This window comes from Schistocerca piceifrons, chromosome X (genome assembly GCF_021461385.2).
Source record: "Schistocerca piceifrons isolate TAMUIC-IGC-003096 chromosome X, iqSchPice1.1, whole genome shotgun sequence".
Classification (NCBI taxonomy): domain Eukaryota; kingdom Metazoa; phylum Arthropoda; class Insecta; order Orthoptera; family Acrididae; genus Schistocerca; species Schistocerca piceifrons.
Genome location: NC_060149.1, coordinates 627,583,851 through 627,603,292, shown reverse-complemented (window position 1 = coordinate 627,603,292; position 19,442 = coordinate 627,583,851). Strand labels below are relative to the sequence as shown.

General features: G+C 37.1%; 1 protein-coding gene across 1 annotated transcript in view; it reads left to right on the top strand.

The window, feature by feature from the left end:
- The window catches only part of LOC124722560, a 459,722-nt gene that overhangs the window by 359,237 nt on the left and 81,043 nt on the right, over positions 1-19,442 (top strand). Inside the window, exons 6-7 of the mRNA XM_047247700.1 lie at positions 570-716; positions 5,131-5,276. Coding sequence (XP_047103656.1) covers positions 570-716; positions 5,131-5,276 — 293 coding nt within the window. The remainder of the gene's footprint in view (positions 1-569; positions 717-5,130; positions 5,277-19,442) is intronic.

The following is a 19,442-nucleotide window of genomic DNA, read 5'->3' as shown; positions in this document are numbered from 1 at the left end:
TTCTACACTGTTGATGCATTTGTAAAAAGTACTGTAAATGATCTATTAATTCAAATTGAAACAAACAGCTTTTGTCCCTGTTATTCTTTAGAGTATGTATATGGCAACTGTAGATAATATAATTAAATGTGGCCCATGTACCATAAGCTTAACTGAAAAGTGTTACACCACATATGTATGTGGATGGTGCCTCATGCAGATTGAAAGCTGCCTATGGGCTAAAAAAATAAACAAACAAATTGATGGAATATTTAATTATTTAAAGCAAAGCATATTAGCCTTTTGTCCCTATATTTTTCTATATTATAGTTACATATGATATCTGTTTCATAAAAGATAATATTTACAATGCAGACATGAATATCGTATATGATTTGATTTTTTCCCTGAAAATAACGTAATTTTTATTCTGTAAATCTATAATGCATTACAGCCCTTACCATTTAACATCAGTTTACTAGTATATTTGTCTTAGTGTATCTCATTTGTTGAAGATTTATGGATATTTTGCAAAATACAATCTTCAGTGAGTTCAGAAACATATTCTAATGCATTTTTGTTCCTTTCAGTTTCCATAATCAGTTTCGTGAATGTGTTCTGAGTGAAACAAAACGTAATTGTGGATCAGCAGCTGACCCAGAGTCTGCTGTAGAATTCTCTCAACAAATATTAGATAAGGCTCTGAACTTCTTGCATGTTCAGTGTAGCAAATACCCGTAAGTAACTGTAATATGAATAGTATTTAATGATAATTGGAAATACTTGCCCTTGAAGGAAATAAATTCACCAGCCTGTAGCCATATTAAAAGATGTTGTTTGATTGTGAAGGGCATCATAATTTTTATTTGGGTATGCTACTACAGTTTTATTACAAATACTGAATGAACGACCTTTTCTACTATTAAATTTTTGTATATCTTTTTATGCTTTTATTTTACGTAACTACATATACTGATAGTTATGCTTTTATTATCTAATACATACATGATTTTCCCATTAATTGCCTAGCTATTGGTTTGAGCAGTTTTCCATCCAGACTGGAATGTCTGTATTCCCACTTCCATTATAAATACTACAATTGTGAAAAAGCATGCACGACATTTATTTAGTTCAGTGAAACATAGTAACACAAACTTGTCTATCCTTATTTACAGAGCAACCAAGTCACCATCAGAATCATACAGCATATCAAGTTCAAAAGTGATGCTAAACAGAAGGATTTTTTTTAAAAAAAAAGAAGTGAATTAGAACAATTAATGGGAAAATCATGTATGTATAGGATAATAAAAGCATCTGTAGTTATGTAAAATAAAAGGATAAAAAGATATACAAAAATGTAATAGTAGAAAAGGTCATTCATTCAGTATTTGTAATAAAACTGTAGTAACGCACCCAAAGAAAAAATATGATGCCCTTCACAATCATACAACATTGTTGTTAACAAAGAGAAGAGATGAAAAGAAAGGTGGAGCAACCATTGTGGTGCCATATCTAATCATAAGCAGAATTCAGTGCATGTAAAGTCCATCAAGTTCATCAAGCAAGGTGAGAACTGGACTATGACACTAAATCTTGCAATTCAAATGTACATGGGAAATTATAGTGTGAAATGTGGCTTTAGGTTACCAGCAGACGAAAAACTCATTAGGATAAAGATGTTACTATGATAGTTTTTAATTCTTTAGACATATTATCAACCAAAAAATTTGTAGTATATCAACTGATCCGGTAGCTTAGTCCATAAAGTATTTCATCTGTGAATTTGAGATTCTGGATTTGATCATGTACTTTTCTTCACTCATTTTAAATGCAGATTAACGTAACTACGTGATATTTACATCTAACTGAAAGTAAACTGTTTCTAAAACATTTCCGTATTAACTCTGTGTGCTTTTCTGAAAGTTTTAGACCACAAGCATCCCCTACACAATTCATACTTTTGTAAAAAATTTTATTGGAACACTACTTTCTGTACAAAAGAGCATACTAAATCGCATTAAGGTTTAAGCAGAATTTTATACTCAGCAATGTAAACTTGATGACGTGTCAGAATGGATGGGTGTGCCTCAGAAGTCTTCATCTTCTACTAAAGTCCAGTTGTTGATCATTGGCAGCTTTGGGTAATTTTTAACTAACTTGATACAGCATCATGGATTATTACTGTCCCAATTTGATGGTTATCAGCTTTTGAATAGTAAGCATCATGCTTAAAACACATCCCTAAGCTACACAGACTACAAGGATTCTAACAAAATTTAAAAAGTGGCAATAATATATTGTCAATACTCGTTAAATGTTTGGTTGGGAATTGAAGGCAATGACTCTATATACTATTATCATGAAAATTTACTCACTGATGGACTAACATAATAATTTTTTTATTATGAATTCTGGATGCAGACAGATTGGCTGGTTTTGTGCACAATCCCTGTTTAAAGATGCTAAATTACCTAAACATTAGATTCTACTTCTTGTCATGGAATTTTTGAGACACAGTTTTATCCATGAGATTCAGAAAAGCACACCAAAAAATTTCAGGAAACTCAAATATTCTGAATAAAATATTTCATTAACTAACATTCTGTTTTACTAAAATTATACATTTTTGGAAACAAAAAATTTGATACATTAAATGAATTTGCAGTTGTGAATAAGGACAACCATCAGCTGCAGAACAGAATGACGAGAGTGAAAATTTGTGCTGGAACAGGACTCGAACCCGGATTTCCCGCTTATCACTTGGCTATCCGTGCATGACTCATGACCAGACCCAAACTTCCAAATGTCATCAACCATGCATCTATGACCTGTACTCGTACATCCATGATGTATATTCCCTTGCAGGTCAGACACTGTACTTACAAGTCGCTCCCCAGTATCGGACATAAATATGATATTGCAGTGCTTGCATTATTCTGATTATGATGCAAAGTTCCTACAATATCATAGAAAAATTAGAGCTACCAGGCAATAACATTGCATTTTAAAAGGATCTCATTCTAAGATCTGAATATTCTTAAATACTTACCATAATAACAGGTTTACATAGGTAGAACTTTGTAACTACACAGTTTTAGAATATTCAAGATGTTAGCCAGAGAAAAGAAAGTGATAGCTTTCAAATAAGGTATGTAAATTATAGAACAAATAATTATTAGCCAGTCAAGTTTGCAAGTGCACATGGGTTTTTTGATTCCTAAATTTTGTATATTTCTTTAAATAAGAAGTTTTTACATGAACCATTTACTCTGTTATGGGCTACTTGTTATCTATATACTGAATAATAAGATTTTTAAAATTACAGCTTGGATAAGAATTTGGATATTTCACTATGCATAGTGGCCTATGTATACTTCTTTTGGAACAGAGAGCAGAAAAAAATAATTTATTTCTGCCAGGAACGGTATTATAGCAAGCAGACCTAGGTTACCTTACTATGATTCAATGTCTTCTCCTTGATAAAGTCATTTAACTGATAATCTGTGTCAACAGCATTTTTATGTAAATCACTGATGTTGCTGAGAGATGAAGTACTGTATAAAGTCTTTATCCACCATAATCAGGATATTTTCATTTCTAAATGTTACACCTAAATATTAACCATTGGGTGTTCTTTTGTCATTCTTTTACATATTATCCATTAGTATTCTAGAAAACACATTTTTTTCACTAAATAAAACATGAGGCAGTATTGCTCAACTTGCTTCAGAGCCAGGGCAGTGAAGCCTCTCTGTATTCTTATCTCTTTTACTGTTTTTCACCATAAGTGTGAACACAGAAAGCTTGTACACAAATTACAAATATGGATCCATATTTTAACACGCATATTTTGTAGATCAGCATTGAATATTCTTCAGCGCAAAGTAATACTTTTTCATCTATGTCATAGTGTCATGCTTCAGCTGAACAATGACCATTTCCAGTCTAAAACATAATGCATAGTTGCTATGAAACTTTTTTGATATCACACTCATGTGCCTATAGTCTGAGTCATGCTCCTGTGAGAATTTCTCATATACCATACTTGAGATTTATTACACAATGTCATAACACAGCACATAATTGTGGTGGACTATGTTAATTATGGAATATAATTTATAGGAGATATGATAAAATTGTAAATAAATTGTTGTTTTGTTTTCACTATTTGGTATCTAGGTAGAGATTTAGGTACTAATCTCTCCATCAGTATATTCAGAAAATCAGAGCTTAAGTCACAGTTTATTGCACTGTGTTTCTGTAATTTCATTAATTTTGTCAGTGGTACTGAAAAAGTATTACAGCATAATTAGGAGCAGTCCCTACATTATTTTGACAAATCTGTATCAGGAAGCTTAGTTTTCCATTGTTGCTCCAGGTTTCCAAATTTTCAGGCCATTATTTGGGCTCTAGAATGTATTCTATTGAAAACTGCATATGGTGTTTAATTTGCCTTTGTTGTGGAAAAAAACTGATATGATACAAGCATGAATATTTGTTTTTTTCCCTTCCACTGTTATTTTATTTACACAAGTAAAGCTATTGCCAGTGGCTTTAATTTTGTTTTATTTGATATCACAAAAAGACACAAATACATATCAAATTCAGAATTGGTTGTTATGGATATTAAGCACACAGTTATTCTGTAATGGCAACAAACCGACCAGAATGCTGGTGTCTGGTGGCTTCTTTGTTTAAGGCTTGACAATGGCAGACTGCAGGACATCATTTGAAATGTGGTCCTGAGCATACATGATCTTCATTTGAGCATACATAATCTTCATTTAGTGTTCTTCTCTGCAGGTAGTTGAGAGGATGACATTACTCAAGTAACTGCATAATAAAGTATAATGATTGAATATTATTTATTGAATAACAACAACATCTTCAGTTTCATGTGTATCTTGTTTTTAATCACTGTTGAACTTAGAATAATCACTAATATGTGATGTAGAAACACAAAAACTAGTAAAGTAAATCTTGCTCTTAAATACAAGAAAAATTGATTCAGGGAAATTTGGAATTTCAGCATGGAAAATCCTGTGATGCTCAGAGAAATCTTCTGACGAAACAAAGACACCACCCCAGTAATGATAATAACCAAATGAATGATGGTAATAACCTATATGAAGTTCTGTATTAATGTTTCAGATTAAATCCAGAAAACTGTTTACCACCTCCTACAGTACCGATGGACAACTTGGCAAGGACGAACAATTACTCACCAATTAATGAACTGGTGCATCAACAGCGATCAACAGATGATATGATGTCATCAAAATGGCAGTCCACTGCAGGTAGACATTTTTATCCTAAAAAAAAGGATTGTACTGTAACTAAGATTAATAACCTAAGTCATTATAAAAGCAGCAATTTGATGGTGATTAAGAACTTATCAGGAATGTTTAAATAAAGCAGTAAATACATTCCTAATAAATCCTACATTAGTTTTGTCACAATAGCTATCTGTTGTTACTGTGCTACATTTATATTTGCACACAGCAGTAAAAAATGTCTTGTCCTACTCCTCAGTCTATTATTAAAGTAATACTGTTTCACTGTATAGTACCCTTGAAATATAGATACTCTCCAATGCCAAATTTGTTTTGCATATCTGTTAAATGGCATGAATATAGCATAAAATGTATCTGTTGGTAATGGGATGTATGTAAATATGAATACTTAATGATAGATTGAATTCTATCATAGTCTTAGCCCAGATTTCAGTCATGCAAAATTTACCAATTAACTTCTACTTAAATCTGACTTTGTCCCTAATGTTAGCCTGGTAAAACCATAGAGGATCTCTTGCAAACATGCTGCAAGTTCAGCTAGTTCCAAACATTCTCATTCTGGTTCATGCTATCATCACAGTCTGCAGACAACTTCATTTGGTTAGTTCCTGCTTCCTAGAGGCAAATATTCATAAGTGGAGTGTTCTTGTGCATTATCATCTTGAAAAACAAGCCCATCACCAAAATGCTTAGTGTAAGGTGACAAATTGGAGGATTCTGTTCCAATGCTATACAGCTGGTAAAATACCTTCAATAGAGATGAAAAATAACTGAAATTTGTACATGATATTGTCCGAAAACATGACTGATTCATCTTCCTGCTTAATCCTTGGGACTGCATGCTCGTCTATGCCAATTTTATTTGAAGTATACACTGCTCCCATCCCTCTCCCAAAATTTAACCATAAACTCATGTGTATGTCATTCTAACTGACATCCCTTGCTCTGTCTGCACTCTTTTCTTCTATTCAGTTTTCCATGAAATTCTTTCTCTGTCCACATCCTTGTATTTTCAGTTTCTTGTCTTCCCAGGTGTAGTTATTGTCTCTTGTAACCCACTGTCAGATATGTACAAAAACAATAATTTCGTGTGGTTCAGTGGCCTGGTGTAAGTCATTCAATTGGACATCACTTTGATGACTTCTGTGTCCCTAACTTACTCCCATAATCCTAATGAAACAGTTGGAAGCAACTCAAGTCATCATGTTAGACACTTACACAAAGTGAAACAGGTCTTTTTATAGGATACATAACACAATTCACTTTTATAGCTGAGTACATGATGTTCATTTGTGGATAGACACAAAGACTGGCAATCAAACAATGATGCAAATTGCTGGAGTGTGTTCCTGAGACCAAAAGAGGGAGGAAAAAGCATTCCAGTTTCTAAATAGTAGCTTTTGATATGTTTAAAAGGCTATTTCAATACGTCTTACAGGGTAAACACTCAGAGATCTTTCCAGTAAGTGCTACCCACTCTGATAAAAGTTTTGTTTTGACTACCTTCCTGTTACAAGCACTCCAGGCACATTTAAGATTCTGTGGAATGCACCAGTAATCCCATCTTCCAAACCATCCACAATTTCTGTAATAAACACGGTGTGCATTACACGCCATGAAAGAAATAGGCTGGTGCTCTGTCATGCATGAACCATGTATTATTAAATATTCTGAAGGAGCTATGGTAGTGCAAGTTTTAGATGTTTTTAACACTCCCCGTCACACTATGAAACAAAAGCTAACCAGGAGAGGTCCCCATCTATAATGGTGATGTAGATTAGGGTCCCAGGTATCACATCCTGCAGCCATTCACGCTGGTGGGCCCTCACTTGCAAGTAATTGCTGAAAAAAATTGTAATTTTGTATTATGTTCTACAGCCTTACCCTGAGGCGTAACATAGTGATTAGCAAATAAACGTGGTGTGCAGAAGGTTGTGGATTCAAATCTTGTCAGGTGCTTCAAATTCTTTTAATTTCTTAATCTTTAGCAAAATGACTTAGATCATTATATTTATTCAGTTGATTGATTTAAATGCTTTAAAAAAATTCTGATCCTTTATCATGTCATTTTAATCATCATATTAATTACATTTTTGTCCATGTTATTGGAATGATCATTTCTGTTCCTCATTTTGTGCACTTATTTATAATCCCTTCTCTCATTTGAATCTTTAGCTGCCTTATTTTGTCCATAGTGCAACAGTAATTTATGTTTTAAATGTCTGTATGAAGTTTACCATCCAAATGTACATCTTGTATGTAACAAAAAATGCATTTTTGATACCACTGTACAGTCAGTATAAATATACTATTACTTCTTTTGTTTTTTAACTGATAGATCAGAATTTTCAAATGCTTAAATATCGTGATAGATAAATAAAAGTAATTGAAATCACATGCACAAAGATTCCAAGTGAAAATAGAATGTTAGGAAGAAAAAACAAGAGCAAATGATAAAGTTAATACAATGATTGAAATGATGTGACAAAGGATTAAAACATTTTTAAAAATATATATTTAAATCAATTAACTGAATAAAAATAATTATCAAAGTAATTTTGATATACATTTAAAAATAAAAGGTTTTGAAGCACCTGTTGAAACTTGAACCTATAAGCTTCAGCACATCACGCTCATATGCTAACAATTATGCTACAACCCCTCTATAAGTAAAACTGTCTATTTTATGGCTCTATAACATCATGCAATTTTTTTTCCGTCAATTATTCACGCATAAGGACCTACCAGGGTGAATGGCTGCAGGATGAGATACATGGGACCCTTACCTTTTACACCACATAGATGGTTTCAAAAAGCCAATGCCACCCCTGTAGATTTCTCCTTGTAAGACCCCACAACTGACTTCTAAGGTACCTGCACGCTCATTAACTAAAACTGATGTAGATAATGTGCACATAGGATTGCATCCAACCATAATTATTTTTAATATTAATTATGCTGTCACAACTGAATCCTGCTTTGTTAGTAATTAAAATAGTTTCCAAAAAGTCCTGGATTGGGTACAGAAAATGTGTACAGTTACTCAGTAAACAGTCATTTAGAGCAAGAACTTCTACTCATTGTACTCCATATATAACTGCTCTTTACATAGTATCTTGTAGACTACATATTAGGTGTCCCTTCTTGTAACAAAACTTTTCTGAGTACTAGAGTGGAAGTAAGAATGTGGGAGGTAGGGAGATGCACCACTTAAGGCAACAATCAGTTGAAGCATGTGGTATAGGCCTAACATATCAAGCGAGACAGTGAGAAAACAGGTGACATTGCACAATATTGTCCCTCTGTTTGTGCACAGAATACACTTTAACACTACTCTGGCTCTGGCTGTCAATCTTGTTGTCACTGTTACCTGAGATACAAACCAAATACACTCCTGGAAATGGAAAAAAGAACACATTGACACCGGTGTGTCAGACCCACCATACTTGCTCCGGACACTGCGAGAGGGCTGTACAAGCAATGATCACACGCACGGCACAGCGGACACACCAGGAACCGCGGTGTTGGCCGTCGAATGGCGCTAGCTGCGCAGCATTTGTGCACCGCCGCCGTCAGTGTCAGCCAGTTTGCCGTGGCATACGGAGCTCCATCGCAGTCTTTAACACTGGTAGCATGCCGCGACAGCGTGGACGTGAACCGTATGTGCAGTTGACGAACTTTGAGCGAGGGCGTATAGTGGGCATGTGGGAGGCCGGGTGGACGTACCACCGAATTGCTCAACACGTGGGGCGTGAGGTCTCCACAGTACATCGATGTTGTCGCCATTGGTCGGCGGAAGGTGCACGTGCCCGTCGACCTGGGACCGGACCGCAGCGACGCACGGATGCACGCCAAGACCATACGATCCTACGCAGTGCCGTAGGGGACCGCACCGCCACTTCCCAGCAAATTAGGGACACTGTTGCTCCTGGGGTATCGGCGAGGACCATTCGCAACCGTCTCCATGAAGCTGGGCTACGGTCCCGCACACCGTTAGGCCGTCTTCCGCTCACGCCCCAACATCGTGCAGCCCGCCTCCAGTGGTGTCGCGACAGGCATGAATGGAGGGACGAATGGAGACGTGTCGTCTTCAGCAATGAGAGTCGCTTCTGCCTTGGTGCCAATGATGGTCGTATGCGTGTTTGGCGCCGTGCAGGTGAGCGCCACAATCAGGACTGCATACGACCGAGGCACACTGGGCCAACACCCGGCATCATGGTGTGGGGAGCGATCTCCTACACTGGCCGTACACCACTGGTGATCGTCGAGGGGACACTGAATAGTGCACGGTACATCCAAACCGTCATCGAACCCATCGTTCTACCATTCCTAGACCGGCAAGGGAACTTGCTGTTCCAACAGGACAATGCACGTCCGCATGTATCCCGTGCCACCCAACGTGCTCTAGAAGGTGTAAGTCAACTACCCTGGCCAGCAAGATCTCCGGATCTGTCCCCCATTGAGCATGTTTGGGACTGGATGAAGCGTCGTCTCACGCGGTCTGCACGTCCAGCACGAACGCTGGTCCAACTGAGGCGCCAGGTGGAAATGGCATGGCAAGCCGTTCCACAGGACTACATCCAGCATCTCTACGATCGTCTCCATGGGAGAATAGCAGCCTGCTTTGCTGCGAAAGGTGGATATACACTGTACTAGTGCCGACATTGTGCATGCTCTGTTGCCTGTGTCTATGTGCCTGTGGATCTGTCAGTGTGATCATGTGATGTATCTGACCCCAGGAATGTGTCAATAAAGTTTCCCCTTCCTGGGACAATGAATTCACAGTGTTCTTATTTCAATTTCCAGGAGTGTACATAAAAAAATCTGTCTGTTTGTGACAGTTGGGATTTATGTTTTCTTATTGAAATTTTGTACTCGTTTTTACTATTCTTTGTATCTTATGTGTTTGACCATATGGCACACACTAAATACGAGGCATGTTTTTTAAGTAAGGTCCGTTTTGTCGTAGGCACTAGTAGTTCACATGCATATTGCAATGAGCATATGCACTGTGTACCGGCATGCCTCGGGAACAGCTGTGCTCAGTTTCAGCTCTGTAGTTAACCTGTATGGTTCTGTTCTGTGCTTTCAAAATGTTTAAGGCTATCAACTCACCCGCCGCATGTGAGGTGTGCTCAGTGATACGGTTTTTGTCTGCAAGGAACCTGTCTGCTGCAGAAATTCATCGACAGATTTGCTAAGTGCACGGTGCTATGGTTATGAGTGAAAGCAAAGTGCGTAAGTGGGTACAAGAATTCGAAGATGGCCATGACAACATCCATGATGAGGACTGCTCTGGTTGGATTCGTGAGAACAGGCGCTTCACAATAAGAGATCTCTCAGATTAATTTCCTTAGGTGTCGAGATCAGTGCTTTACAACATTGTTTCTGAACACCTAAAGTTTAGGAAACTGTCCTCCCGTTGGGTCCCGAAACCCCTAACAGAGGACCACAAAAACCAAAGATTTGAGTGTGCGATGAAGTTCTTGACTCATTATCACAAAGAAGGTGATAGCTTCTTGAATCAGATCGTAACTGGAGATGAAACATGGGTTTCGCCTATCACTCCCAAATCGAAGCAACAGAGCATGGAATGGAGACACACACACTCACTTGTAAAGGTGAAGGCCAAACAGACTGTGTCCTAGTACAAAATCACGGTGTCGGTGTTTTGGATTAGGCATGGTGTTTTGTTGGTTGACTTCATGCAACAAGGAGCCACTATCAATGCAGGAGCATACTGCCAAACCCTGAGAAAGCTATGCAGAGCGATTCAAAACAAAAGTCATGGCATGCTGACAAAGGGAATTGTCCTTCTCCAAGACAATGCAAGACCTCACACTGCAGGTCACACCAGCAATTTATTGGACAGTTTTGGCTGGGAAGTTTTAGACCACCCACTCTACAGTCCTGATCTTGCACCGAGTGATTACTATCTTTTCCTCCACCTCAAACAAAACCTCAGTGGCAACTGTTACAATGATGATGACGACGTGAAAACTGCAGTGGACTCTTGATTATTGGAGCAGGTGGCAAGTTTGCGTGAAGAGGGTATTTTAAAATTGGTTGGGAGGTATAATACATGTTTGAACAAACTTGACACCTATGTCAAAAAATAGAGTCAAGTATGTAATTTCTGAAAATAAATTTACTTTTTTGAAATAACCTTTTGTTGTGTACTTATGTTCAAACAGACCTTACTTAAAAAACATGCCTCATAAAACAGATACACTGCCTGCCAAAAAAAGAAAGTAGCACCCATAAGACATGGTCTTATATCAATGTAACTTCATACATGTACACACCATTAGCAGTATGCAAGTGACTGGAGTTGCAGTTCTCTGTGAGAGGTAGGGAATGGCCACCAGAGTGCATTAGAGTTGTTCATGTTTAGTGTCGTTACCAGATATGGTAGGGTATATGGGGAGAATGAAAAGCATTAGATGTTGAGTAATCATTGTGAAGGACACACAGATAACATTATCAGCACATGACAGACTTTGAACGGAACCTCATTGTGGGCCTCCATTTGGCCAGCTGGTCAAGATTCAGGGGGCATTCATAAGTGACAGAGACCTAATGTTGGATGGCATGGAAATCTGAGAGCAGGCATACTCATTGTCAAGGTTCCAGTCAACTTCTTCTGATCATGGCAAGGGAGGATCACCATATTGTGCGCCAGGCACATTGTAAACCCTTCAAACCTGCCATTCAAGAACAAGTATTTGGCTCCATGCAACATTCTATGCCACCCTGCATTGTTTATCAAAGATTAGCAGCCACACAGGGAATTATTGTCCCATGCCTAGGCTGCTATTAACACCACTACACAAATAGCTCCATCTCAAGCGGTGCCATAACTGGGAGGCATGTACTGATGATCAACGAAGTTACATTGTTGGTACAAGAAGAATCATGGTTCTGTGCTACCTCACTTGACTGTCAGCAGCAAGTATGCTGGTGAACTGGGGGGGAGGGGGGGAAGTCTCATTCTTCCAGTATTTTGGAGAGGTACAACAGCATTACTCCTGGCATCATCCTGATCAGTACATGCATCCAGGTTGAGGGGTTGGGGGGTGGGGGTGGGGTGGGGGGGGGAGCAATATCATACTAAAAAATGAGCATATACTATCAAGATCTTTGTAAATCTGACTCAAATTTGTAATCACTGAAATTACATCACATACCCTCTCAACCCATGAAATTTGATTTCATTTCCCCTCCCCTTCTGGGTGCTTCACTTTTTTTGCTGGACAGTTTAAATAAAACATGCAAGCATCCTCTTCTGTTTTATGAAACATTCATACCTCAAGGTTGAGAGTTCTCAAAGTGTGTGGTCCATGTAACCTGGAGTGATGCATTGCAAAACCTTCAACAGCCAGTGATAGGGACTCTCAAATAAACAGTGATTTCTAATTCTTCATTGGTTGAAGTAAGATACAGTTGGGATTGTTGAAGTTTGGTGACAAGATGGACAGGACTTCTGGTTGGGTGAATGCAGATTTAGAAATACAAAAATCAAATAATTTACTGCAGGAATAGGTCTAATAATGAAAAAGAAAATAGGAATACAGATAAGCTACTATGAGCAGCATAATGAAGGCATTATTATAACCAGGATAGGCACAAAGTCAACTTCCTCCACAGTAGAAAAAATTTATATGCCACCTAGCTCAGCATGTGATGAAGAGATTGAAAGAATGTATGATCAGATAAAGGAAATTATTCAAATAGTTAAGGGAGAGGAAGACTTAATTGTGAAGAATGACTAGAATTTGGTAATATGAAGAAGAAGAGAAGGAAAAATAATAGGAGAATATGGACCAGGGGAAAGGGATAACAGTGGAAGCTGCCTGGTAAAATTTGGCACAGAGCATAGTTTAATCATTGTTAACACTTGGTTTAATAACTTTGAAAGGAGACTGTATATGTGGAAGAGGTCTGGCGATATTGGAAGGTTTCAGATTGATTACATAATGGTAAGACAGAGATTTTGGAACCAGATTTTAAACTGTAAGATATTTCCAGGGGCAGATGTGGAATCTGACCACAATTTATTGGTTATGATTGTAGATTAAGACTGAAGAATTAGCAAAAAGGCATGAGATTAAGAAGATGTGACCTGGATAATTTCAATGAATGAGAGCTAGAATTTCAAAGGGAGCATTAGGCAACAACTGGCTGAAATAAGGGAAAAGAATACAGTAGAAGACAAAATGGTAGCTTTGAGAGATGAAACAGAGGGCAGCAAAGGATGACTCAGGTAAAAAGATGAGGCCTAGTAGATATCCTTCGACATCACAGGGAGATATTGAAACTTAATTCATGAAAGGAAAAAAATATAAAAATGCAGCAAATGAAGCAGATGAAAAGGGAATACAAATGTTTACAATATGAGACTGTCAGGAAATGCAAAATGGCTAAGCAGGAGTGGCTGGAGGGCAAATGTTAGTCTATAGAAACATGTATAACTAGAGGAAAGTTATGTACCAACTACAAGAAAACTAAAGAGGCCTTTGGAGAAAAGAGATGCAGCAAGAGTTCAGATGGAAAACCAGTAGTAGGCAAAGAAGTGGAAGCTGAAAATGGGAGAAATATATAGAGGAGCTATGCAAGGGAAATAAACTTCAAGGCAATATTATAGAAAGGGAAGAGAAATTAGATGAAGATATGATGGGAGATATGATGCTGTGAGAAGAAACTGACAGAGCACTGAAAGACCTAAACTGAAACTAGGCCCCCCCTGAATACCCAACATTCCCCCAGAACAGCTGATATTCTTGGAAGAGCCAGCCATAACAATACTATTCCACCTGGTGTGCAAGATGTATGAGATGGCAGGAATACACTCAAGACTTCAAGAAGAATGTAATAATTCCAAAAAAAGGTGGTTTCTGACAACTGTGAATAATACTGAGCTTTGAGTTTAATAAGTCATGGTTGCAAAATACAAACACAAATTCATTACCGAAGAGTCAAAAAAGTGGTAGAAACTGATTTCAGAGAAGATCAGTTTGGATTCTAGAGGTATGTAGGAATGATGCTGACCCTATGACTTCTCTTAGAAGATGCGAGTAGAATAAGTAAAGGCAAATGTATGTTTATAGCATTTGCAGACTTAAAGCTTTGCAACAACAGCTCAAAAGTAACATGCTCCTAAAATAGCAAAAATTATTTATAAACTATTTTGTGACAATTACATGGAGTCATAGGAGTAAGGACATATGTGGAATAATATACCATTAAAAAATCATCCATAAAATGCTTGAAAATACCCTAAGGCTGAAGTTATACAAATGTACATCAAATAAAGAGAATGGCAGTGGAGGGAGGCATCATGAAGTCATTCAAAACATTCATCAAAGCTGCAAAGCCTGTCACAGTGAAGACTTAGGGACAGCTTTTGACAATGTTGACAGAATAAGCTCTTTTATGTTCTGAAGATAGCAGGGGTAATTTACAGGGAGCAAAAGGCAATTTACAGCTTGTGCAGAAAAGGACTTGGAAGTGCAGTTGAATGGAAAAGGCAGTGTCTTGAAAGGAAGACATACAATGAACATTAACAAAATCAAAATAAGGATCTGGAATGTAGGTGAATTAAATCAGACAATGGGCAGAGAATTACATTAGTAAATGAGACACTAAAAGTAGTGGTAAGCTTTTGATAGCCGGGCAGTAAAATAACTTATGAAGGCCAATGTAGAGACTATATAAAATGTAGAATATCAGTGGCAAGAAGAATGTTTCTCAAGAAGAGATATTTGTTAACATCAAATATAAATTTAAGTGTTAAGAAGTCTTTTCTGAAGGCATTTGCCTGGAGAGTAGCCTTGTACAGAAGTGAAACATGGACAATAAGCAGTTCAGACAAGAAGAGAATTGAAGCTTTCGAAATGTGATGCTACAGGAGAATGCTGATGATTATATGGGTACATTGAGTAACTAATGAGGAGATACTGAATAAAATTGATGAGAAAAGAAATTTGCGGCATAACTTGACTAAAAGAAGGGATCTGTTGGTAGGAAAAATTCTAATACATGAAGGAATGGTCAGTTTCGTATTGGAGGGGAGTATGGGGGATAGAAGTGATAGATGCAGACCAGGAGACGAGTACAATACACAGGTTCAGATGGATGTGGGTTCCAGTAGTTATTCAGAGATCAACAGACTTGCACAAAATATAATAGTGTGGAGAGCTGTTTTTAAATTAGTCTTCAGGCTGAAGGCAACAACAATAACAAAAATTCACAAAGAAAATTGTTTCTCAAAGACCTGGTGCACTTATTTTGCATCACTGATAGCCAGACTGGTAACACACACTGTATCCGCTATACTGGGATTTCTGTATCATGCCAGCATAATAAGAATTTAAACTGGAAAAAGCACATTTTGCAACTCCTAAAATAATATAGTTTTGCTATGTTTGCACTTGGAATTATTGTAGATCTTATGGAGAGACAAATCAGTAAGTTGACATATTTTGTAGAATTTCATTCAGTAATGTCATATGGAACAATATTTTGGGTAACTGATCTTTAAGAAAGAAAGACATCATAGCTAAAAAATGTGCTCTAAGAATGATATGTGTGGTGTTCACCCACAGTCACCTCGTAGATATCTGTTTAAGCATCCTGGCTACTGCTTCACAATATATTTATACCCCCATGAATAATCCACTACATTTTAAAAGGAACCATGAGGTAAATAATTACTGAACCAGAAGGAAAAATTACATTCATTACCCCACATTACGGTTGTCCTTAGCACAAAAAGTGATGCATAAGGCTGCAACTAAATTTTTTGATCACTTATCCAGGGATATAAAATGTCTGACAGACAGCAAAGCAAAATTTGAAAACAAACTGAAATAGTTCCTACTTTGTTCCATTGCCACCACATGTCATCACTGGAGTATGATCTGAAGACGAACCACATTGTGCTGAAACTGGTCACCCCTTATGAATAAAAGTAAATTTGTGCAATAAAGACTGTTCTCTAGAATTTATTACTAGTTCATTGAAGTTGCTGCTGTTCCTGATATGTTTACAAAAATTATCAAGATGACAAAAAATTAAATGAAGTTCTATATGTGTTAGTGGTAAACATTTTATATTTTTGGGAATGATAATTTGGAATCTTTGCTTTAACATGATCAACTATTTTTGAGTCAAAGGCAATTTTAAAGAAAATTAATGTGGATAACTTTTTGTATTGTAATTACGTGCTTTTTTAAAATTTATTTTCAACTGTTTTGTGGAGTTGTAGTTAAAATGCATACTGCTCCACAAGGTGATCCCAGATAAACATCAAACACTATTTTCATGGCATGTGTTTATGTAATGCGAAATTCCCATTTAAAACAAAAGCATCTTTCAAAAATCAATAACCCATAAAATAATAGTGAATGCAATTAAAGGAAACATGTTATCTTCTTTGTTTGTTTGTGGTATAGACTGGCAAGGACATCAACTGCAAAAACTTCTAAGACCCATTGATTAAGAAGCTCCAAACATCTTCTTTTTCTCCCCTCCCTTTGGTCTGATCCTAGTTTTGTATGACATTGTCCATCATAAATTCATTTATGAGAACTAAGTAATAAATAAATGGCAGAAATGAGGGGCAATGAGTGATGATTTATATATTTACTACAAGAAAAACATTTGAGTAACATGACATGTGGCAAAACTAACAGTTGGCTCTAGTATATGAGAGTCAGTTCTGCAGTAGCTAATAATAATACTAAATAATAATTAAATAATAATAATACATTCAGATAAATGATTAGAGGTGGGAACAGTTGAAGAGAAGTAAGGTGTATGTTGTAAATCAGCCAAAAGTTAATTATAATGACAATGGAGAGGAGGAGGAGGAGGAGGAGGAGGAGGAGAAGTATGATGATGATGATGATGATGATGATGATTATTAAGAGTAGTAATAGAATGGGCCAACAGTGCTCACACTGAGCCGGCCAGAGTGGTCGAGCGGTTCTAGGCGCTTCAGTCTTGAACCGTGCGACCACTACAGTCGCAGGTTCGAATCCTGACTCGGGGATGGATGTGTGTGTCGCCCTTAGGTTAGTTAGGTTTAAGTAGTTCTATGTTCTAGGGGACTGATGACCTCAGATGTTAAGTCCCATATTGCTCAGAGCCATTTGAACCATTTTTTAGTGATCACACTGATGGTTTTTCCTATCTTTTCACTCTGCTTCCTATCTACTTACAATGAAAGCAACCAAGTAAGCCAAACCGAACATTAGCAATGAGCATGGTTCAGAAAGGTTCAACTGACTGAAAGATAGAGAAGATTATTGCAGATAAAGTACAAGAGGCTATGTGAAATGATACTGGAAAAGGAAGAGAGAGAAAAGGGTGAAGTGTTCTAAATCAACATCGTAACCTTTGTTCCTCATTCATGTAATTCACCCTACTTCATAAACCACTGACATATACCACTTTCACTGTCATCAAATAAATAAATTTTACCTTCAGAACAAATTCATATGACTTATAAACTTACAGGCAATCTTTCTAAGCAACTTTTAGGCATGTCCCATATAACACTTGTTCCACAGATGAATGGACATGGAAAATATCTCTTTACTAATAATTTTCAGAACCTTATGGGGAAATATACATTACAGAATTATGTCAAGGACATTGACACAGCTTTTACTAGCTGAATTCGGTCATCTAACTAGATAATCTTCCATGAAAAATTAGTCCTAAAATATAGGTATCCACCAAACTGCATGAGGAATCTACACTGGTAACTTCCCAGTACCACATGCCCTCAATTATCTTATTCTCTTTCTCTCATTAGTCCTATATGCCATTTCTATGCCTAACCTTTAATTTCAGCCTCTTTTTGTCTGGCCTTTATACTCTTTCTCATTGCTACTTATTTATTGTGTTTTCTCTTAGTTCTCAGATTTCTTTTAGTATGTCCTTAAGTTACATCACACACAGTCTCCTCAACATCTCTACTTGGCTCTCTTGCCTCCTTCTCTCGACTTACAACTTGGAGACACCTGATTATGGCTGTTCACATTTCTTCACTTAATCTTATTCAGTGTGTCACTTCTCATCATACCTTCATCCTCTGAATCTCTCTGTGTACCGTCTTCATCTTTATCTCATTTTCCTTACTGTAATTATTACTACTACTACTACTATTAATATTACTTTGATCATTATTTCTAACATTGTGTATGTTTATGGACCAAAATACTCTACCTGAATTACATGTATATTTATCTTATGATTTGAACTTCACCATATCCTTTGTATTTTTATTTTTCTCCTGCATACTCTGATTCCCTAAGCAGCCAAAAGTCACATTTATGGTGAAACAGACTTTCATGTTAGTCTGCATGTTACTTTCCATCAGTCAGTTTGTACTGTGATGAAGTTAGTAGTCTGAACTCCTATACGACAGCCATATACCCTTTGCATCTGAACCAGTGTTAAGGCAACTCACTGTTAAAAATGCTCTTCATGTGCTGGTGCTCTGCTGGTGCTGAAAAATGCATTTTTGGCATGTTTTCACGACTGTGATAAAAGCCAAATCTATAACATATCTAAATATGTGATTCATGTAACTGTCTTTTCCACAACAGAGAATGTGTTGCAAATCTGGCATTTAGAATGAGCACAAAACACATGAAGTCTTGGAGACACTCTCTTATGCTTGACTATGGAATGTGGGTGCTGTGTTCCCCATACTCTATATTGCAGCAATTCACTTTTACACTTCAGTTGAATGTAGCCTCACCATTGTACACTAAACATGAAAGGAAATCATTATCTTCCATTTCCAAATGCAGATGAATTCCAAAAACTCTTCACATAATTGTTTATGACCTTCCTGAAAGGGTTATAACAACTGAATCCTTTGCATTATGAAACACAAACAAAACACTCCAGACAGATACATCAGAAATGGCTAACTCTTGGCTAACACAATGAGTAGACTTCTGTTTACTATGTACTGTGACTTGAAAGAGCACTTGAGTGTGACCTGTAGACTTCCCATTACATAAACAACCACTGTCTTTAAACTGCTGGTGCCATCATTAAATGCTACATCTACATCTGCATTTATACTCCGCAAGCCACCCAACGGTGTGCGGCAGATGGCAGTTTACGTGCCACTGTCATTACCTCCCTTAC